This window comes from Selaginella moellendorffii, unplaced genomic scaffold, assembly GCF_000143415.4.
Source record: "Selaginella moellendorffii unplaced genomic scaffold, v1.0 SELMOscaffold_2, whole genome shotgun sequence".
NCBI classification, from domain to species: domain Eukaryota; kingdom Viridiplantae; phylum Streptophyta; class Lycopodiopsida; order Selaginellales; family Selaginellaceae; genus Selaginella; species Selaginella moellendorffii.
This window is the reverse complement of record NW_003314263.1, coordinates 3,813,465-3,833,858: the sequence shown is the minus strand read 5'-3', so window position 1 is coordinate 3,833,858 and position 20,394 is coordinate 3,813,465. Positions and strand designations below refer to the sequence as shown.

The window sequence follows — 20,394 nt, the reverse complement described above, 5'->3', positions numbered from 1 at the left end:
ACACTCTAAGCACCCAAAGAAAATTTTTATGCTTGCCTTTCCACTCCAATTAATTGTCCTTACTGTGTCAATCAATCACTACTTAGATTAATGCATCATGCTGCAAACAAGTTGCAAGAAATAAGAGGCATTTGTAATAGCAATCAAAACACAATGTTTATATTAGAGCACACTAAAATTGAAATAAGCCTCCAAGTGGCAAAAGATAAAGTATAGTTGCACAAAATGAGAGGTAAATAATGAGCTCACAAAGGAGGAGAGAGATGGTCATAATGAGGAGATTATAAATTTGTATTTAATGAAACAAGAATAAAAAAAATAAAACCTCATTAAATTTATAATGATGTTATGTTGTATGAGATAACATGGCAATCTAAGGTGTCATACCCATGCATACATGGCATATTCCATAATAATTACATTTTGATCATTTATATAAGAATTTAAAAGTGATTGTGTGCATAATACTTTTGCAACTTTTCCTTGATTTGGCCTTGATTCTATGGCAATGAATATGCATGCACTGTATATTTACACATGTGCAGATTAATTTTTTTTTGTTTTAAGTTTACTCTCTTGACAGCTACCAACTTATTAGTAAATAAGTTTTTTTAAGAGCTAAACAGAATAATATTGACTAAATTTCTTGTCTAATAGACAATTTATCATACTGACCTTTTTAGTGTATTAAAGAGTACCTCCCTCCATAATAAATTTTAGATGAAAAATCATTTGTCCTCTTTTAGCTCTCTTTTCAATAGCTGCAGCAATAGACTGATTAATAAGGATTTAAATGTTTAATATAACAAGGACAATCTCAAGACTTCAAATCCACTGCCACTCGTTTGTTAAATTTGCTGCCATATATTCTTTAATTTTTTTATCATAAAAGTATACACACTTTGGGCAAATGAAAAGAAGAATGACTTGTGTTGTTGTGTTATTGACATGTCACGCTATTGTGTTAAATTTTTTAACTTTGCATTTGCAAACCCAAATGGTTATTTAAGGCATCAAGCTGTAACATTAAAAAAAACAAAAGAGAAGCTGGAACTCTGCAGATTTAAACTTCACCTTTTCAGGTCTCAAGCTAATGAAGAGGAAAAATATAAACTTTGCAACGGGTTTGCCTCAAGCAAATGTGAGGTGCTCATATACTTGGATTTGGCCAAAGCCACGAAGGATTCTTCATTGAAGGCTTGGACGGTGTAGTACTTTGAGAAAATCGTGTTCATCACAAAAATGTATTGTATAAATTGAATAGTAAACTAATGTATTCTGCCTTTGATCGAATCCCGGACACGGTTTAGTGAGATTCTATGCTACATGAAGAAAATGTTTCATCAAGTCCCAGAAAGAAACTTTATCACATAGACTGCTATGCTTAATACATATACCAAGAGTGGGTATTTAGAAGAAGCTAAACATATATTTGATTCTATGCTGGGCTATGCTAGCAAGTTTTTCTTGTTGTTTAGAAGATGCTGAAAAAAAAAAAAAATCCCATTTTCAGCAGAATTTGTCCGACATAATGCTTGAAGACTGTGAAGACTGGGAGACATGAAACGAAACGGGAGAGCTTTCACACATCACAACGGCCATTCTTGCTTCGCGACAAGCATAGCGTCTCCACTCCTGGATTCCACTCCGCGAGTTTCTGTAATGGTAGTCCAAGTTACTTCGTTAGCTTCAAAGTTCCAGCGCTTCGTCATACCTTGAACCAGCGCGAGAGTTTCTTCCCGCTGGTTTGCTCTGCTGAGAAGATCGACAACGCAGTGGAAGTGTTCCACTTCGGGGACGATGCCATATCTGGATGGCATTTCGTGGAAGAACTTCTTCCCTGCCTCGACGAAACCAGCATGGCTGCAGCTGGTTAGAACTGCGAGAGCTGTGATACCATTCGGTTTGATGCCAGCGTTTACCATCTCGTGAAACAGCGTCAGCGCTTGGCTTGCGTCCCCTTGCCTGCTGTATCCGGCGATCAACGCACTCCAGGCCTCGTCACCATCTCCCGCTAGCGAGTCAAATACCTGGCGAGCGGAAACCATGTCTCCCGCTTTGCCGTGAAAGTCAACCAGGGATCCAGCCAAAACTCCATCGTTCTCAAAGCCTCCACGGTAGATCAGAGCCTTGACTTCGCTCCCAAGGTCTAGACTCGAAGGAATACTGTTGCTGCAAGCTTTTAGTACCGCGACGTACGTTGATGCGTTTGGTCGGCAGCCTTCGCGTCTCATCCTGTGGAACAGCCTCAAAGCTCGTCTAGCATCGCCGTTCTCCGCGAAGCCCAGGATCAAGACGTTCCACGAGACCACGTTGCGAAGCTGGCCGGTATTGCTCGAGAAAACTTTGCTGGAATCCGCCAGACTCCCACACTTGGCGTACGCATCGATCAAGCTGCTCGTCATGTAAGCGTCCCACTCGGAGGCTTCCAGCTTCGTCACAGCTTCACGATGAACAGCCATGGTGATTTCCAATGCTCTCATTCGATCGCTTTCCTTGTTCTGAGCTGCGAGACTGCCGCAAGCCTTGAAAGCCGCAACGACTGTCAAGCTGGTTGGAGAAACACCTTCGCACAAGAGAGCCTCAAACAGCTCTAGAGCAGCCTCACTTTCGTCGTTCTGTGCGTATCCCGAGATCACTGCGTTCCAGATAACAACGTCGCGATGCTTCACACGGTCGAAAACTCTGCGAGAATCGGCCATGCTCCCACACTTCCCATACATGTCGACCAAGCAGTTTGCCACGTACAAGTCTTCCAGATCAAAGCCTCGCTCTGATACCAGCGAGTGTACCGCCATTCCTGCTTCCAGCGAACTCAGCTTCACGATCGTCCCATCGACTTGCCTTCCCTGTTCTTGAGTCGAGAGGGTACAACTAGCCTTAAGCGCAGCCACCAAAGTCAGCCTGTCCTGTACACAGCACCGAGAGTGTAGCAAATCTCCAAAGAGTTGAAGGGCCATCTTTCCCTCATCGTTCTCAGCATAGCCCAGGATGATCGTGTTCCAGGAAACCACATCCCGGCGCTGCATCTTATCGAAAACTCTCCTCGCATCCACCATGCTTGCACAGTTTGCGTACATGTTGAGAAGAGCGTTGGCCACGAATATGTTTGAGTCACATCCCAGTCTCTCGGCTGTGCCGTGGATCGCCACACCCGTGACTAGAAACCTGAGCTTCTCCTGTGGATTCCGAGCTTCTTCCTTGGCTGCGAGATTGCTACAGGCCTTGAGAGCAGCAACAACACTCCAGCTATCGAGCTGACAGCCTCGGGACGACACCATCTTCGTAAACATCTCGAGAGCTAGCTCCTCGTTCTCACCACCCTGTGCGTAGCCGAGCATCAATACGTTCCACGAGACCACATCCCGAGTCTTCATCCTGTCGAAAACCTCTTGAGCACGCACCATGCTCCGGCACTTCACGTACATGTCGATGAGAGCATTCCCCACGTAGACGTTGCGATGGATAGCATCTATTCCCATCCCAGCCTCGGCTTGACGATGAACTCCCATGCCTCGTTGCAGCGAAAAAACTTTCACCATCCTCCCATCAACTTTCCGGCCTTCTTCGGCAGCTGCGAGAGTGGAGCACGCAGCGAGCGCAGCGGCAAAAGTTCGAGGGCTTGCTCCGCAGCACTGTTGCATCGATCGAAAGAGCTGCAAGGCCACCTCGGCCTCGCCATTTTCCGCATAGCCCGAGATCAAAGCGTTCCAGCACACTGCGTCGGGGCGAGGAATCCTATCGAAGGCCTGCTGTGCTTCCACCACGCTCCCACACTTCATGTACATCGCCACCAAGCTACTAGCTACGTGAGAGTCCGAATCCACACCACTTTCTCTCGCGTTCGCGTGGATTTGCCGGCCACTTTCGACGTCTCTAGCTCTGGAGCACGACTTTAGCGCCGCGAGGCAAGCGCTTCTCTCGAGCTGATGAGCGTTGCCGGTAGTACCATAAGTTCTCGTATCGCCTGTGAGAACTTTAGGATCCAGCGAAGTCCTGGACAGCATAGCGAATGGTTTTGTCACTAGGATAAAAAATGTGTGGCTCTACCTTCCAGCATCAAAGCATTCGAAATTCTTCCAGACATCGTGAAGAGAGTGTTTGCTCCGTTTGTTCTAGAGTTTGGCAATCCTCGATGCTCAAATCTCCTGTCCTACATTGCCGAGAATCTCATTCTGGCAGCTTACCGGATCGGCCAGGACGAAGCAGCGCCCTCGCGCGCGCGATGCGATGCGATGATAAACCCTAGAATTTATTTGGAATAAAAATTCTCAATGAGCTTTATTGCGCATTGACAGAGTTGACTCTGTATTGACTTGCATTGACTTCATCTTATTTGGGTGGGAAGAAGATGGCGTCGTTTGTCCTGCGAGACCGCAGCTCCTTCTCAACTCCATCTTCCACGTTAAAAGCCGCGCAAATCGTTTTGGGCGACAAGCTCTTGATCACGCCAGTTCTTCCAGCGAGATGAGAGAACACTGGCCTGTTTTTCCAGCAAAAAATTGGGTCGATCAGAACCTCGGAAGGAAAAGAAGAGAACTTACTTCTCGGTGGTGATGATCGAGAACCATTCCATTCCATTTTCTCCTGCTCGCTTTGAGACGACGTGGAATCGTGGGACGATAAACAGGCAGCCGGGCTCCAGTATATGATCGATAACTCTCTCGCCATTTTGGTTCACGACTTGGACTCGACCGCTTCCACGGACAATGTAAGTGACTTGGTACGCGGAGTCGGAGGAAAATCCTGGCGAGCACATCGCATGCTGCAAGAAATGTGATTATAAGATCCAAGTGATCAGCTAAAACTTACCGGATCAAGCTTGACGAGATCAGCGCCAAGACCGACGTGCTTGAAGATCGGCAAGCTATCGCTGGAAACAACGGAAACTCTGCCTCCGTTTTTTATATCCACGTCGAGCTTTGCCTCCTCGCAGTTGTAAGCAAACTCTCCATAGGGAGAGTTGCTCAAATCGGTTGTCTCCGGCATAGAAATGCCTTCCTTGAGCAAAACAATCCTCTCTTCCTTCTGGCTATGGAGCAAAGTATTCACCGTTTCTTCTGGGACATCCCATGCTTGGGCGATGAAGTCCGGAGTAAAACCTTTGAGAAGTCCAGCGCTACCAGGACCGACCAGGAAGAAATCCTACAAGCGGATTGAGTGTCACAACAAGACCAAAAACAAAACAAAAAAAATCCAAGAACTTACAGTGAATTCTCCAGCTTTGAGGCTTTTGCTCGTGTCTCCGAGACACAAAACACTAAACTTCGAAGTGCCAGAGTTAAACCACCAGTTGACAGTGCCGTGAGGAACAGCGATAGCATCGCCTTTCTTCACGAGCTTGACGCATTCGCCGGGACTCTCCGCAAAAGTCAGTCCTACTTTACCATTTCCTGGACGGAGAGAGAAAATCCCGGAATTTTAGCATGCATGAGAAGAAAATTCACAATTGCTTACCTTCGAGCACATAAAAGATCTGATTAGAATCGGAGTATTTCGGCATCAGCAAACCCCTAGGATTGAGACTGAAGCGCGACGCCCCAACCCGAGCTTCCTTCAACATCTTGGAGCGGGCGCTGAGCCAAAACTCGTAAATCCCGCCATCGTTGGCGCACAATCTCGCATTGGGAGATCGTGGCGTGAGATCGACATCCAGATGAGCTGCGGCCATCGCAAGAACAAACCCTAGAACTCTCTCCACACGAGAGAACTCCAAGCTAGCTATTTATACAAAGGAAGCGCGCTCGTCGACAACGGACGGCTGGGATTCCTCGCGACATGCTTTGGCCTTATCCTAATCGCTAAACTTAAACTTAAATACCAAAATATTCTACAGAATATGCCACTGTCCTTTCTGTCTTTCCCCGTTTATTATTTGAAAAATCGAATACTTTGAATTCCATGATTCTGGAATTTATATCGAGAGATCAGTTTTTATTAACGTTGTAATATAAACTATATCCATCAAGTTCTACCAATTATTTTCGGAAAAAAATCCAGCTTTGAGATCATCTTTCGTGCTATCAATAATCTCGCGAACGTCCTTCTCGGTCCAATCAAGAGCACCATCTCCAGCAACGATTCGGATCAAACCCTGGAAGAAGAGCTTGGTATGATCGCTAGAACCAGATCCAGGAACTCTCACATTTGGTAGCGTAAACTCCTTTCGAGGCACGCAAAGCATCCCGTGGACGTGCTCCCCGTCTGGATACGTAGCACTCGAGTCCTTGCAATGCGATGAGAACTTCGACAAAATGCTCAAGGATGGCACTCGTTTCATCGTTTCATTGCAAAAATCGCAACTTTGATCAGCGAAAAGAAACGTTATACTCACCTCCACACTTTCACAACTCGATTGTTCCCACTTCGACAATGCCGAAAAGAAAATACATATATCCATATATTGGGTGCTGCCATCCAAGCTTGCAGAAAGATTGGAGCAAAACGACCACTTCTCATATTTGCACTGCCATCCTTCTTGGAAACACAAGCTCCAGCTTGATGTAGCAGTATTCTGGTTAAAGAGTTAACATGCTAAACGTTCCAAACTTCAATGTACGCTCCACTATCAAAACCGTAACAAGATCGCTTAATCCTTGAACTCGTCCGTCACGAACCAAGACCCAGAAGCCATGTTCGGTTTGAGTTTCATCAGAGTCATCTGCGTCCTGCAAAAACATTTAAGATGAAGGAAAATGTGGAAAGAATAAGACTTACTTCAGCGTCAACTAGTAAGCTCTCAAGATGATCATCATCGCCTCTAGCTAACCTTGGTGTTCCACTTTGGTTAATAACGCATTATCACTTCATAAACTTCATGAGGTGCCGTTGCAGTATTGGGTTTTGTGATTTTGTGAAGCTCCAGAGTTAATGCTCCATGAACCATGATTCCTCCAGCTCCAGGCTTTTTGTAAGAACTGCACAAGAAATTTTGGGATACAAAAGGAAACGCATGAATTCAATAGAATTGTCGAGTCTCACACTGCAGCGTCCAGTGATACGTCAATAATCTCTTCCATGGCAGCACCCAAAGCATCTGAATCCATGGATTGTCCCAATCTTGTCACCAGCAATAGGATTCGCCAGTTCCTCAAGCAGTCGAACGAATGGATTCTTTGCAATAAAACAACTGTGGTATTTGCTGGGAAGGACATCAATCTTCCGCTGCTTACTTCTTAGATCGCAACAAGATACTACAAGATCGACCTCATCAGTAGCATACAAAGACGAAGCTGGATACTTGCCAAAAAATGCAGCTTTGAGATCATCTTTGAATCTTTTCCTGGCATTGATAATGTTGTAAACTTCTTCTCGGTCCAAGCTAGAGCACTGTCTCCAGCAACGATTCGGATCAAGCTCTGAACGAAGAGCTTCGAGTGATCGCATAAACCGGAGCCACGCATTTTCACGTTGGGCAGCATAAACTCCTCGCGAGGCAAGTACAACAGACCATGGATGTATTCCCCATTTGGATACGTAGCAGACGAGTCCTTTGAATACTTCGCAGAAAAGTAGTGCATTTTTGTAACTTTTTGTTGAAGTTATACTTCTCGTTGGTACAGCAAGAGAATCAATAAGAATGACAACCAAAAATCTACTCACCTTTGCACTTTTACAGCCGGATTATTCGTCAGCTCAACCAAGCCAAAGAAGAAATACACACCATACATCCAATCGTATTTGCCCCAAGACTGCAAAAATGGCTGCAAAAAGATTGATCAAGCTGCAGGAACAATAGCTATACTACCTGAATACAAAGCCACGAGACAATCCTCCAATATGTTCTTCGAAGGCCCAGACTTTTTTTGAGATCTCCACCGCCTGTGTTCATGGACAAGCTTTCAAACAAGAAAAGTAAGACAACACACTCTCAAAATCTCCAAACGAGCTACCTGAGAATCCTACAAGTTTATTCTTGCAAGAACCAATTTTTTCTTGGGCAGCAAACTGCGGAAAAGAAAAAATGGAAGACTTAGTGGCAGAGCCAACCATGAAAAAACGGCTCTTAAATTTCTTCGGGCGAAAATTCTTCATCGTGGAACAATGCCACATACTTTATCAGATCCACAGAAATATGGGAACGGTTGCATGAACTGCATGGCACGTTGATGCTCACTCGCATGCAATGCTGGATGATTGGTGAGGATGTTCCTTCACGAGATTGTAGAGCGGTCGAATTGTCATGGCCAGCGACATGGAGCCGGCAAAGGAATCCAATCCCACAAACCAAAGCATGTAGCGAGATGGACGACGTCACTGAATCCATCGGCATCGCATCAGCGCTTCCTTACCAGCCGCATTCGCGGTCCAAAAATCCAGATTGGGTAGTGCTGCTAAAATCTGTTTTACAGTTTTTGTAAATCAAGAAGCAAAAGGTTGATGTACTTGCCGTGCCTCCAAGCCAGTCTTTTTACTGCCAACAATCCATTCGTTCATGTACGCACTGATACTATGCGTTCAATTTTTGCAAAAATGGCTGCATTGGCGTGCTCCATTGCCCCGATGTGCCGGATCCGGACGCTGTGTGTGAGAAATTCGTGGAGATTTGCAACGAGTACCCGGCCGCGCAAACAAGGAGGTGTTTTGCCTTTCTCTTCCACCCACAAACAGATACTTTTTTCAATTCTTTTTCTTACAACATTTGTGTTCTTTCTTTCTCTTTTTGTTTTCTCTTTCTTTTCTTTGTCTAGAACTTCTTTTTCTAGTGGGTTTGACGAACTTGCTCTTTTGGTTTGTGGCATTTACCTTTGCTTGTTCTAGAATGCTTTTGGCATACCAAAGCTTTCACTTTCAGTCTTCTTTGGCATTTGGAATTCTTTAGAAGTTTTGTTTTTCCTTCCCTCCTTGAACTGATGGATTCATTTAAATCTTCATTTCATTCTTTTGGCATACGTGTTTGCTTCTATGAAGTTTTATTTGGCTTTGTGTTCTTCCTTGAACTGATGGATTCGATTGTAAAAACATGTAAACCAAGTGGAGCAGGATGACAAGAAGAGGCAGGAAATGGTGGTGTTTCCTCCGGTTGACAAGCAAATCCTCAAGCGTCACGTCGGAACTCTGATGCACGACTTTGCTGCGTCGATCCTCATGGCTTTTGAAAGCCGAGTTCTTCTTGCGGAGCGACGCTCACAACTCCAATGGACTCACACGTCTCGCTCAAGGTGATTGAAAGTTTTTTCTTGCTTGATCTATGAGAAAGGAATGAAATGCGATCATTGACTCTTCGAAGGTTAGCAAAGCCAAACGGCGGAGGCTGGAGCGTGTCCAGAAGACAATGGGAGATTACAGTCTACTAGCTGGCTCTCCTGCCTATGCTATCTCGCATTACAACACCGCTATGGAGTTGTCAGGGCACACTGGTGATTCGCTTTGGAATGCTGGCGAGATCGAAGGCAGCATTTGCGCTCTTGTCGTAAGATCTCAAGTTCTTCTCGCCATCTTTCATCTTTGTTTCTGATATATGAAGCTTGCAGGTAACCCCGGGTGTTGAATCAGACATACTTCTCGAGGATGAGGTGCGATATAAATACTACGAAGCAATTCAGCTATACAGGCGGTTCGAAACTCAACACAATTCTCACTTTGTCTTTCTTTCGTTTTCAGTTCTGCGTATATATTCGAAGTTGAGGCACAGCTGAAAATGGCTCGCTTCCTCTGCCGTAAAAGCTTACGGATTTTCTAGGAACAGATTTTGCCTTTGGTGCATAGAAGGAAACGAGCTGTCGAGAGAAGTCTGCGAGCTTCTCAGCAACGCCGTGGAAGTCGGAAGAAACTTAACCAATGTCAACGACCAGGCTGTACTGTTCGTGGAGGTTGCTTGCATTTTCGGAACTCCTGTCTACGAGTGGAAGTCTGCGTTCTTCCCCCGTCAAGTAGCCCATTACTATCAATCGCAAGAATCCACCAAGCCTGCTGCACTGGAGCTTCTCTCGCTCGTTGCAGGTCCTACGGCGTGCGACTACGTAAACAAGTCTTCGATCAAGGTATCTCTCCTGTACTTGTGTGTCTAACTCGTGTGTGTTCTTTCTTCCTACTCTCCAGGAGGAGAACAAGAGAAGCTCGGAGATGGCCGAGGAGAAGAGAGTGACCAAAGCAACAATCTGCGCTATGATTCCTGGGTGGCAATTGCACTCCAACGACGATCTTCTAATTTTTATGGAATACAGGAAATCCTCTACTCTCATAAGCCAAGAGGACAAGGCAAGATCTTTGCTGTCATTTGAGGACCACAACGCCCCATCCGACGGCGCCGATTGACCAGATGACAATCGTAAAAAGTTCCCAATGAACTTGAACCTGAGACCTCCTCTTAGCTGGTTTTAGGGTTGGACTGTGCGAGAGTTCCTTGATTATAGCTGTAAATAGTTTTTTACTAATTTCTCATATATCTTATCAGGTGCTAAGAAGGTCAAGAAAGAAATCGATGTTCTCAATTTCCCACCGAGCTAGTACAATCAGAACGTTTTTAAGCCCGCGCATGCACTGGAACTCCAGCTGGGGGTGTGGAGCCGGGCACCCGAGGTCTGACCTCGGCTGCCCAACACTCGCATTCCCGGTGACAAAATTGGGGATGGCAAATCCATGGACCCGGCTGCTTTGCGTGCTGCCATGGAAGAGATTGTCGACGCATCTCTTGATGCTGCAATGTAAGTGATGTTTGCATTCGGATCATGCGTTTCAAGTTCGATTTTATGCAGTTCTTACGAGCAGCCGACCACTGAAGTTGGCGGACGCATCGTTCACGGAGCTTTGACGCTTGACCTTTACAAACTGACCAAACCAGCATCTCCACTGCCGATTGATACACCGGATGCAATTGTTGCGGCTGCTACATCGGGGGCTACTGCCTCGGGGGCTTCTACATCGGATGCAAGTGCTGATGAGATTGAAGCCGGAGAGACAGAGGAGGAAGAGGATTTCGAAGGCATCTCAGTTCTGGTTGAGGTAACATTCCATCCTTCATTGCTGTTTAGTTTTATTTACAACTCTCTTTTGCAGCGCGTAGATGTGGATGAGAGGGCTTCAACAACGAGCTCCAATGAGGAGATTGAGCTCCATCACGAGGGAGACGATCCCGAAGATGTCACTGGCAAGGACAAAACGACGTATGAGTTTAAACTCCTGGTTCACGATCGACGAATCGCTGGCGACACTGGTGACAATCAGGTTACAGCTTTGGTTGTAGAATGTACGTGGGTAAGTGCTGGCCCTTGCCTTGCCTGAGGGAGCTAACGTCTCTGTTTCGTAAGGACTCGGCTACCAAAAATAAGATCTATCAGGCGGCAGCTTATGTTTCAAAAGAGGATGGAATTGCGAATATGAAGAAGGGCCGATTTGCACCAATATTTCTGCAAGCTTGGGGCAGAGATAATTGGATGTATGGAGCGTTTTTTCTTTTCGGCTACATCCAAGTGAAGAATAACCAGGTTGTGCGAGTGCAGAGGTAAGTCTTTGTGTGTTTTCCTTTTAGTTTGGTTGTTGACAATTTGATTTTGATGCAGTACCAAAGGAGGCGAAAACTTTAAGAAAATGCTTCGAGTAGGAACTACCTTCCTACGGAAGCAGTCCAAGGACTTGTATGCTACATATCCAGACGGAGAGTACGTCCATGGGATGCTCTATGTGCCTCGCAAGCTGTTTAAGATGCCGGATGTCTCAGTTGGCGGCTCTGGAGGCACCGACCACAGCAAGCTGTTCTTCCAAAGCTTGATCCGAATCGTTGCTGGAGATGGTGCTCTCGCTTGGACCGAGAAGGACGTTCATGACATTATCGGCGTCAGAAACAAGGCCAAAGCCGATCTCAAAGCTGCATTTTTTGGCAGCCCTTGACACTGATAAGCTGCCTGTACGTTCTGGTCCTGACTACGTCCACCCCTGTCGGCTCAAGGTCCAGGAAGACACTCCGAGGGACATGCTTTCCAGTCAACGTGTTGAAAGCATCGTTTCCACCTCCAACAGTTTTGTCGCTCGCCATCTGCTGCAAAAAATCCATGAAAGAAACCGGTTAGTCGTACAGTTTTCTAAGCTAATAGATTCTATAAGCTATCAAAGAAAAGAACAAAAAAAAAACAGAAAAAAAAAAACAGAGAGGAGTGTTCTAGAAGTCATCGAGTTTTCTAGCTCACAAAGGTAAAAAATCAAAAAAGAAAAAAAAAAAAAACAAAGGGAGTGAGGATGTCTTAGGGAAGAAAAACATTAGTGATCATCTTGAAGGCTTAGTTTTAGGATCTAAATCTAATGTTTACAGGCGGCGATTCTTCGGGAGTTCCCAGCCAATACAACCACAATGATTTTGTTGCAAACAATCCATTCGTTCGAGTGGTCGAGGAATTGCCGTTTCCTATTGTTTGCGACAAAATCGGGGACAACAGATCCATGGACCCGGGTGCTTTGCGTGCTGCCATGGGAGAGATTATCGACGCATCACTGGACGCTGCAGTGTAAGTCTCCATAATTCCATTGAGTTCATGTGAACGATTCCCTTGTGCAGTTCTTACAAAGAGCCTGGAAAGATCATGGTGCATGGAGCGTTAACGCTGGACCTTTACAAGATCACAAAACCGGATTCTATTCCGAGGGTTTCTCTAACACCTAGTCAAGTTCTTGAAATGAATGTGGATGGTGAAAGTCGAACACCAAGGTTAGCAGGAGGCGACGATGATCATCTTGAGAGCGTACTAGTTAACGCTGAAGTAAGTCTTTGCAATGTTTTCCAGGTTTTCCTTGATCCATGGAATGTTTTTGCAGCACGTAAATGATATTGATGACTCTAATGAAACTCAAACCAAGCATGGCTTCCAGGTCTTGGTTCGTGACCGACGAGTTGAAACATTGGACAATCTGGTTACCGTTTTGATAGTCGAATGTACATGGGTAAGCCTTGTACTTGGAATGGTTAGCATGCTATTGGTTTGTTCTTTAACCAGGACACTGCTACCAAAAATGAGATCTATCAAGCTGGAGCTTATATTTCCAATAAGGAGGGCATTGCAAATATGAGAAAGGGTCGTTTTGCTCCAATATTTCTTCAGGCTTGGGGCGACAACAACTGGATATATGGCGTGTATTTTCTTTTCGGCATCGTCAAAGTGGAGAACAATCGAGTTGTGAAAGTCTGGAGGTGAGTATAATGTTTCTTTTCGCTGATCAAAGTTGTGATTTTTGTTTTTTCATTGGCAGTCATAGCAGGGGCGATGAGAACTTCGACATAATGCTCAAGGATGGCACTGGTTTCCTGCGGAAACATTCCAAGGACTCGTATGCTACGTATCCAGACGGGGAGTATGTCCATGGGATGCTCTACGTGCCCCGCAAGGAGTTTACGCTGCCGGATGTGAGAGTTCCTGGATCTGGTTCTAGCGATCATACCAAGCTCTTCTTCCAGAGTTTGATCCGAATCGTTGCTGGAGATGGTGCTCTCGCTTGGACCGAGAAGGACGTTCGTGACATAATCGATGCCAGGAAAAAAGCCGTAGATGATCTCAAAGCTGCATTTTTTGAGGAGTAGAATTGATAGGCTACTTCGATACAACTTTAAACTTCTAGATTTTTCAAAGTTGAATGATAAAATTTATACATAAAAGTATTTATGTATAATGCTTCATGTTTGTGATTTTCTAGAGGATATGCAAAAAGTTGGCAAAATTGAACATGAGACAAACTCAAGATTGAAGTAAAAGATTGGTTGATGAGTATCATTATCATCAAGAGTACAAAGTTGGTAATTAAACAAATAATACGTTAATATTAATAACATAACATAGGAAATGTTTAAAACTAAATGTTTTATTTAAATAAATTTTAATCAATAATAACAAGAATATATATAATATAATTGAATTATTTTTAATTTAGTAAACAAATTGACAAAGTCGTGTGTTCGAGTCCGGCAACAGGTAGGATCAAGGTTTTGCATCTTTTGGGCGATGGAGCCGGACGTGTGCATCGAGAATGGATGCAAGATCCGTGTCGTGGTGGTCGGCGTTGGATCGATGCCTCTCCATCGCCTCCGCGACTACACAGAGATGGTGACCCAGCACGCCCGGATCGAGCTCCAAGCCACCAGCAGCTTCTACAAGGAGGACCAGAAGAGCCCATTTGGTCTCCAGCCCTGGGAGAATGGATGCCTGCGCTTCCAATTCGTGATTGGCAGGGCGAATCGAAGCCAGTGGGAGGATTTCCAGGCGCATCGCAAGGTCCATGGCTGCATTGGCGTGCTCCATTGCCCCGATGTGGCGGATCTGGACGCCGCGTATGAGAAATTCGTGGAGATTTGCAACGAGTACCCGGCCGCGCAAACGAGGAGGTGCTTTGCCTTCTCTCCCACCCAAGAACAGGTATTTGCTTCTATTCCCTTCTTTACAGCATTTGCCCAGAAGCGGCATTTTGGTGTTCTTCCTTTCTCTCTTTGTTTTCTCTTCCTTTACTTTGTCTTTGGGGTGGCTAGAACTTACATTTCTTTCTAGTGGGCCTTACGAGCTCTCTCTTTTGGCTTGTGGCATTTACCTGTGCTTGTTCTAGAAGGCTTTTCGCATACCAAAGTGTTTGCTTTCACTCTTTTTGGCATTTAGATTTCTTAGAACTTTTCTTTTCTGTCGTAGGCTTTGCTGTTGTTCTTCATTGAACTGATGGATTCATTTAATCTCCATTTCATTCTTTTGGCATACCGAATGGTTTCTTTCACTCTTTTGGCATTTAGAGTTCTTAGGAGTTTTCTTTGGCTTTGCTTTGTTCTTCTTTGAACTGATGGATTCGATCGTGAAATTTTAAATCAGGTGGAGCAGGATGACAAGAAGAGGCAGCAGATGGTGCTGTTTCCTCCGGTTGACAAGCAAATGCTCAAGCATCACGTCGGAACTCTGATGCACGACTTTGCTGCATCGATCCTCATGGCTTTTGAAAGCCGAGTTCTTCTCGCGGAGCCCATGGGAGCGACGCTCACAACTCCAATGGACTCACACGTCTCGCTCAGCTCCGAAGAGGTGGGTGAAAGTTTTTTCTTGCTTGATCTATGGAAAAGAATGAAATGCTGATTGTTGGATCATCGACTCTTCGAAGGTTAGCAAAGCCAAACGGCGGAGGCTGGAGCGTGTCCAGAAGACAATGGGAGATTACAGTCTACTCGCTGGCTCTCCTGCCGATGCTATCTCGCATTACAACACCGCTATGGAGTTGTCAAGGCACACTGGTGATTCGCTTTGGAATGCTGGCGAGATCGAAGGCAGCATTTGCGCTCTTGTCGTAAGATCTCAAGTTCTTCCCGCTATCTTTCATCTTTGTTTCTGATATATGAAGCTTGCAGGTAACCCCGGGTGTTGAATCAGACATACTTCTCGAGGATGAGGTGCGATATAAATACTACGAAGCCATTCAGCTATACAGGCGGTATGTATCACTCGAAACTCGACACAATTCTCACTTTGTCTTTCTTCTTTTTCAGTTGTTCTGCATATATATTCGAAGTCGAGGCACAACTGAAACTGGCTCGCTTCCTCTGCCGGTAAAACCTTGTGGATTTTCTAGGAACTAAAGGAAAGACAAGATTTTGCCTTTGTTGCACAGAAGGGAGCGTGGAAACGAGCTGTCGAGAGAAGTCTGCGAGCTTCTCAGCAACGCCGTGGAAGTCGGAAGAAACTTAACCGATGTCAACGACCAGGTTGTGTTGTTCGTGGAGGTGGCTCGCATTTTTGGGACTCTTGGTTACGAGCGAAAGTCTGCGTTCTTCTCCCGTCAAGTAGCCCATTACTATCAATCGCAAGAAACCACCAAGGCTGCAAACAGCGCACTGCAGCTTCTCTTGCTCGCTGCCAGATCCTACGGCGTGGAATACGTAAACAAGTCTTCGATCAAGGTAAGCTTTTAGTTCTTCTCTGAGAAACACTTCCAAAGTTTTCGAAGTTTTATTCCTATCCTTGTGTGTTCTCACTTGTGGTTTTTTTTTTCTTGTAGCAAAAGGAGCCTGATCAAAGCGATTCATGCGAGACGTCACCAGAGGTAGTGTCAGGGGATTGGAACGCTCTGCAAATTAATGTGCTGGGTGATGTGTTAGCGGCCGCTGTCCGAGCAGGCGATCCATTACTTGCCTGGAGTGCTGGAGCGAGACTGCTGAGATATCACTACCCATACATCACACCCTTCGCTCAGGCCAGCTTGGTTGCCGCGCTCGTCAGTGCTTCTGCAAGGCTACCCCCTGGAACTCGCTGCTCAGTCCCTTCTCTCCCGTTTATAAGGTACAAAGCTCGTCGTTTTCGTAGCATCTCTAAGAGAGTTCTTTTCACCAGGTTGCTCTCGCTACCTTCGTGTCCATCGCAGCCACAAACACAGATCATCCGGAAAGTTGCTGGAAAGAAAGAGTGGTGGATTGAATCCACGGCCTCGACTGGTCCTTTTATCTACACTCCAATGTCCGCCACAGCGAGCAAAGCAAACAACACGGCCAGTGGCAACAGCAGCGGTAGCAGCAAGGATACTATCACTTGGGTGGTGGACGAGATGGTGGAAGTTCTCGTCGCTGTGGCAAACCCGTCTACGTTCCAAGTCACTGCCGAGTCCATAGCTCTCTCGGTCGATGGTGCTGCTTTCGAGGCTTCGCCGGTGTCACTCACACTGCCTCCCAACACATCGCAGATTCTAACTCTGTCGGGAGTTCCGAGAGAAACAGGCAGCGTTACGGTACGGGGATGCTTTGTCAACTTCACTGGCGTGGTGACCGAGCATCTCTTTGAGGAAGTGGAAGAAATGGTGGCTCTGGCGGCCAAAGGCTCGACTTTGGTGGATCCCTTTCGAGGTGAACATCACAGGGACAAGTTTACACCAGCTGGGAGCATTCCGGTGGCACCACCGTTGCCTTTACTATCTGCTCACATCGTCGGCGGCGATGGAGACATAGTGATGCACGAAGGAGAAAGCCGTGAAGTCGAGATCGCGCTCGCCAATGCCGGGAGTGTGGCCGTCTTGGAAGCCAGCTTGAGCGTCAGCACGAAGCAAAAGGAGCATTCCATTCGTATCAACCACGAAGCTCTCGAGGCAGCACTCCCTCTAGCTCCAGGCGCTCGCGTTTTGGTTCCAGTGGAGATTCGAGCTGGCCTTGAAACAAATCCAGAGAACAATCGCGGAGTTCATCCACTTGTTCTCGTTCACTACGCAGGCAAGTTTTGTTCTCTTTTGCAAGAGCTTGTAGTACAAAGTTCTTACACTTCCTCTACTTCCAGGTCCAGAGAGCGATCATTCTACACCCCTAGGAAGGCAGCTCGCTCTTCCTTTGCAACTACACGTAAAAAAAGGACTCTCTTTGGTGCAAGCTCGTCTACTTTCCATGGAAGTTCCAGCTTTAGTCAACAGCACCGAAGAAAGATCACCACCACTGAGGATCGATCCTTACAGAGGATGCTGGAGTTTACAATTCTTGGAGCTGGAGCTATGGAATCCCGCTGAGGTTCCATTCGAGATACAGGTTAGTGTGGGTGACGAGAAGGAAGATGGAGGCTACAAAAGCAGCAGCCGGATTGATTGCAAGTGTAGCTCTCGCGTTCTCATACCTTTCGACAAGCTCGGGATCACTGGAAGCTCTGAAAGAGATGAGATCAAACCAGGGGAAGTCTCGACGAGCATCAACCAGGTGAAGTTTAGGTGGCAGTGGGGACGAAACAGCGTTGGCGAGCTCCAAGTTGCGGATGCCATTCGCGCAGCGGTCCAGGAGTCCATGTCACAGATTCTAGCGTCCAATCCTCTCACGTTTAACTTCCGGCTGGCGAGCGAGCAGAACAATGGCCAGCGTTCGGTAAAGGCTTGCGATCTCACTCCAGTCGAGATGATCGTGACCAACAACACGAAAGATGAGATCTCCATGGAGCTGAGCGTCACTTGCCTGGACGTGACTTCGTCTAGTTGCCTAAATTCGGTAATGTGGTCTGGTAAGTTGGCACTTCCTCCTTGGTTTTGGTTGGACTGATCGATCGTCGATCTTCTCGAGCAGGAAGCATGAGTGGGATTGAAGCCAGCATCAGTGCTTCGCAGGGCCAACACATTCACTCGTTCGAGCTGTGCTTTCTCGTTCCAGGTGAGTACAGTCTAGTCGGTGTTGCTCAAATAAACTCTGTTGGAAAGAAGCAACAACACAAAAGCCAGTGTTACAGCAGTCCTCCATTCACAATTCATGTGAGTTAAGCACTGCTTGCTGCTTGCTTGCTTGCATGCTGGAGGAAAGAAACGAAGAAAAAACTGGATTTTTTTGTTCTTCTTGCGTTAAACGCTTACGAGTCTTGGGTCAGTGCCAGTCCTTTCTGATGTTAAATGTGTAGTCCAGCTCCAGATAACATCTCTTGTCGTCATCTAGGAACTGTTTTGATCGAGTGAGAGTGAGTGAGAGCGATTGCGAAGTTTCGGGATCTCATTCATACCTTTGTCTTTGCCGAGTAAGAACCGCGAGCTAGAATCCCACAGGGTGTTGTCTCCTCGTCAGTGAAGTGAGTGTAAGGCTCTGCCCGGGGTCCAAAAGTTCCTAGCATTGTTCGAGTGTGATCCACTGTAAAAATCGCGTTTTGCTAAGTTTAAGACAGGGAAAGATCTGAAAGAGCCAGCTTTGAGCTTTGTGCGTACCTCGAAGGCCATTCTTCCAGACAGTGTTCACGTAAGTGAGGCCTGAGACGATGTTGTGACTGACAACGAAGGTGAAACAAAGCCGATAGCTCGAGCCTTCCTTGAGAGTGAACGCATGGCTCTTGGAAGCGAAGGGGAGCGAGAGTTTTAAGTGTGGACGGCCCTCGGCCTCGATTCCCAGCGTCAGGACTTTCACAGCCGGCTCCATCTCGCCAGCAGCAACACCTGTTTGAAGAAAAAAAATTGGATTTTTGTGGAGAATTCGATCGAGGCTACAAACCATCCATGTCGAGGAGGAGATTCTTGTCAAGACCAAGGAGCTGTTCCTTCCACCTCCGCAAGCTTTCGTCCTCCTGGATGATTTGCTTCGTTAGCTCTTGGGGATGGAGGAAAAGCTTCGCTTACCTTGTCGAGCTCGAGGTGTTGCTTGAGTGAGATGATCGGGCCCAAGTTACTCGTCCCTCCTCCATCTTCTTCCTCGTCTTCTATCTCTCCTCCCACTTCTTCTTCCTCTTCGATGGAGTCCAAGTCGGAGTCGATGGACTCGGTGGTGTCGGAGAGCTGCCGCGTAGAAGCCATCGCAAACTCGTCGCTCTGGATGGACGAGGAGGACGATGAGGAGGAGGAGGAACAAGAGGAGGAAGAGCTTGGCGGTGGAGTGGAGGCGGCGGAAGCTACATTGCCGCTGGAGGAGCTCGGTGGTGATGGCGGTGCTGCTGCCGCCAGGGCGACGAGAGACATGATCAGGGAAGAGCGAGAGAACAGTCTTCTTGGGAGAAACCCACGAATCCTTACGGCCGTTTGGCAAGACCCAAGTGAAGAACAATGCAGCTAAGAGCGCCAGGCTCCAGTGCCACTCGCCATCATCAAAGCCTTCCCTCGCTCGACTCGACCCAGGAAAGGAAAAAAAAACTAGGAGAGAGAAAATAAACTCACACACTTGGAGCCATTGAGTAGTACTACATGATCCAACTTTAAGGTCCTGGCTATGGTGTTCTTGCTTTGGGTTTTTTTTCTCTTTTTTTCTTTTTTGCCGTTCTTCCTCCTAGCAAGCGGAGACAAAAGAAGAGATCGCAATTGAGAGCAACTCTTCGGAAAGAAAGAAGAGAAAGTAAACGAAAGGAAAACAATTCCGCTGCAGTGGACAAACAAGAGATCAAATGAGAGTGATTGAAGCTGCAACAGCAGCAACCTTGCTTGACTGCTGCTCACAAAAAAAAGGAGAGAAAAAAAACCTGAAAAAACTGGGCATTTATGCACGAAAAAAGTCGTTTTTGCTAGGCTCGGCCCCGTGACTGACTCATGAACCAAAAAAAATCCTTTTTTTCTCTGCACTTTTTCTTCCTTCTTTCTCGCAGCAGTGTCACACAGACTGGCCGGCCAGCCATCAATTAACACGACACTCTTATAGTTGCGTACGAACTTTACTCGTGAAATTCTTCCTCCTGATATCACACTCCGTTTGATCCGGATTTGGAAGCTTAACTTTTCACGGGACTAGTTGTTTGCATTGAATCGATCAATATCGTAATCGCAATCCATTAAAACAGCGAGCTCTCGATTTCTGTCCTTCCACCAGCAAAAGATCACCTCTCATTTCCTCGGGAAAGAGAAAAGAGACTCTGTTCTCCCAACACTTTGTTATCAAAACAATAGCGAAGGAAATGCTTCCAAAAATGCCCTCAATGGGCATAACACATTATTATCAAGACAATAAAGAATTTCAATAAGAAACTTACCAGTATGGCCACCTTGTTATCAAGACAAGAGAGAAGTTCTTCTAAAACAAAGAATTTA

The 20,394-nt window shown here is 46.2% G+C and overlaps 4 protein-coding genes across 6 annotated transcripts; 1 reads left to right on the top strand and 3 right to left on the bottom strand.

The window, feature by feature from the left end:
• Positions 1-1,392: 1,392 nt before the first annotated feature.
• Positions 1,393-4,238, bottom strand: LOC112342017 (pentatricopeptide repeat-containing protein At1g11290, chloroplastic-like). Of its 2 annotated transcripts, XM_024663127.1 has the most exons (3): positions 4,051-4,238; positions 1,715-3,996; positions 1,393-1,657 (listed from the first exon to the last, which is right to left on the bottom strand). In XM_024663127.1, the coding sequence occupies exons 2-3, from the start codon at positions 3,786-3,788 to the stop codon at positions 1,590-1,592; spliced, it is 2,142 nt and encodes a 713-aa protein (XP_024518895.1). In that variant the 5' UTR covers positions 3,789-3,996; positions 4,051-4,238; the 3' UTR covers positions 1,393-1,589. The 2 variants fall into 2 exon arrangements, with proteins under 2 accessions (XP_024518895.1, XP_024518886.1); XM_024663118.1 differs by having other exon boundaries at positions 1,393-3,996.
• Positions 4,239-4,251: 13 nt separating this feature from the next.
• Positions 4,252-5,684, bottom strand: LOC9661593 (legumin A). The gene is made up of 5 exons (XM_002962651.2): positions 5,458-5,684; positions 5,209-5,393; positions 4,813-5,145; positions 4,545-4,765; positions 4,252-4,483 (listed from the first exon to the last, which is right to left on the bottom strand). Exons 1-5 carry the CDS (start codon positions 5,669-5,671, stop codon positions 4,333-4,335), a joined length of 1,104 nt encoding a protein of 367 aa, XP_002962697.1. The 5' UTR covers positions 5,672-5,684; the 3' UTR covers positions 4,252-4,332.
• Positions 5,685-13,906: 8,222 nt separating this feature from the next.
• On the top strand, positions 13,907-18,235 carry LOC9661591 (trafficking protein particle complex II-specific subunit 120 homolog). Its single transcript, XM_024660089.1, has 10 exons — positions 13,907-14,336; positions 14,775-14,981; positions 15,058-15,240; positions 15,302-15,384; positions 15,440-15,499; positions 15,562-15,850; positions 15,949-16,229; positions 16,281-17,146; positions 17,211-17,912; positions 17,975-18,235. The coding sequence occupies exons 1-10, from the start codon at positions 13,926-13,928 to the stop codon at positions 18,163-18,165; spliced, it is 3,273 nt and encodes a 1,090-aa protein (XP_024515857.1). The 5' UTR covers positions 13,907-13,925; the 3' UTR covers positions 18,166-18,235.
• LOC9643305 (rho GDP-dissociation inhibitor 1) lies at positions 18,078-19,667 on the bottom strand. 2 transcript variants are annotated; one of them, XM_024660099.1, is made up of 6 exons: positions 19,003-19,667; positions 18,878-18,950; positions 18,598-18,822; positions 18,399-18,523; positions 18,256-18,337; positions 18,080-18,194 (listed from the first exon to the last, which is right to left on the bottom strand). In XM_024660099.1, exons 1-5 carry the CDS (start codon positions 19,336-19,338, stop codon positions 18,266-18,268), a joined length of 831 nt encoding a protein of 276 aa, XP_024515867.1. In that variant the 5' UTR covers positions 19,339-19,667; the 3' UTR covers positions 18,080-18,194; positions 18,256-18,265. The 2 variants fall into 2 exon arrangements, with proteins under 2 accessions (XP_002962694.2, XP_024515867.1); XM_002962648.2 differs by having other exon boundaries at positions 18,078-18,337; positions 19,003-19,614.
• Positions 19,668-20,394: the final 727 nt, after the last annotated feature.

What these genes read in the sequence shown, in the direction of transcription:
- LOC112342017 (XM_024663118.1), bottom strand. Translation starts at nt 3,788, where the DNA reads ATGTACATGAAGTGTGGGAGCGTGGTGGAAGCACAGCAGGCCTTCGAT.
- LOC9661591 (XM_024660089.1), top strand. Translation starts at nt 13,926, where the DNA reads ATGGAGCCGGACGTGTGCATCGAGAATGGATGCAAGATCCGTGTCGTG. An exon ending in TCTCGCTCAGCTCCGAAGAG is followed by an intron (nt 14,982 to 15,057) that starts GTGGGTGAAAGT and finishes GACTCTTCGAAG; the next exon opens with GTTAGCAAAGCCAAACGGCG. An exon ending in TAAACAAGTCTTCGATCAAG is followed by an intron (nt 15,851 to 15,948) that starts GTAAGCTTTTAG and finishes TTTTTCTTGTAG; the next exon opens with CAAAAGGAGCCTGATCAAAG.
- LOC9643305 (XM_024660099.1), bottom strand. Translation starts at nt 19,338, where the DNA reads ATGTCTCTCGTCGCCCTGGCGGCAGCAGCACCGCCATCACCACCGAGC. An exon ending in AACACCTCGAGCTCGACAAG is followed by an intron (nt 18,951 to 19,002) that starts GTAAGCGAAGCT and finishes CAAATCATCCAG; the next exon opens with GAGGACGAAAGCTTGCGGAG. An exon ending in TCTCCTCCTCGACATGGATG is followed by an intron (nt 18,823 to 18,877) that starts GTTTGTAGCCTC and finishes TTCTTCAAACAG; the next exon opens with GTGTTGCTGCTGGCGAGATG.
- LOC9661593 (XM_002962651.2), bottom strand. Translation starts at nt 5,671, where the DNA reads ATGGCCGCAGCTCATCTGGATGTCGATCTCACGCCACGATCTCCCAAT. An exon ending in GATCTTTTATGTGCTCGAAG is followed by an intron (nt 5,394 to 5,457) that starts GTAAGCAATTGT and finishes CTCTCCGTCCAG; the next exon opens with GAAATGGTAAAGTAGGACTG. An exon ending in ATCTCGTCAAGCTTGATCCG is followed by an intron (nt 4,766 to 4,812) that starts GTAAGTTTTAGC and finishes CATTTCTTGCAG; the next exon opens with CATGCGATGTGCTCGCCAGG.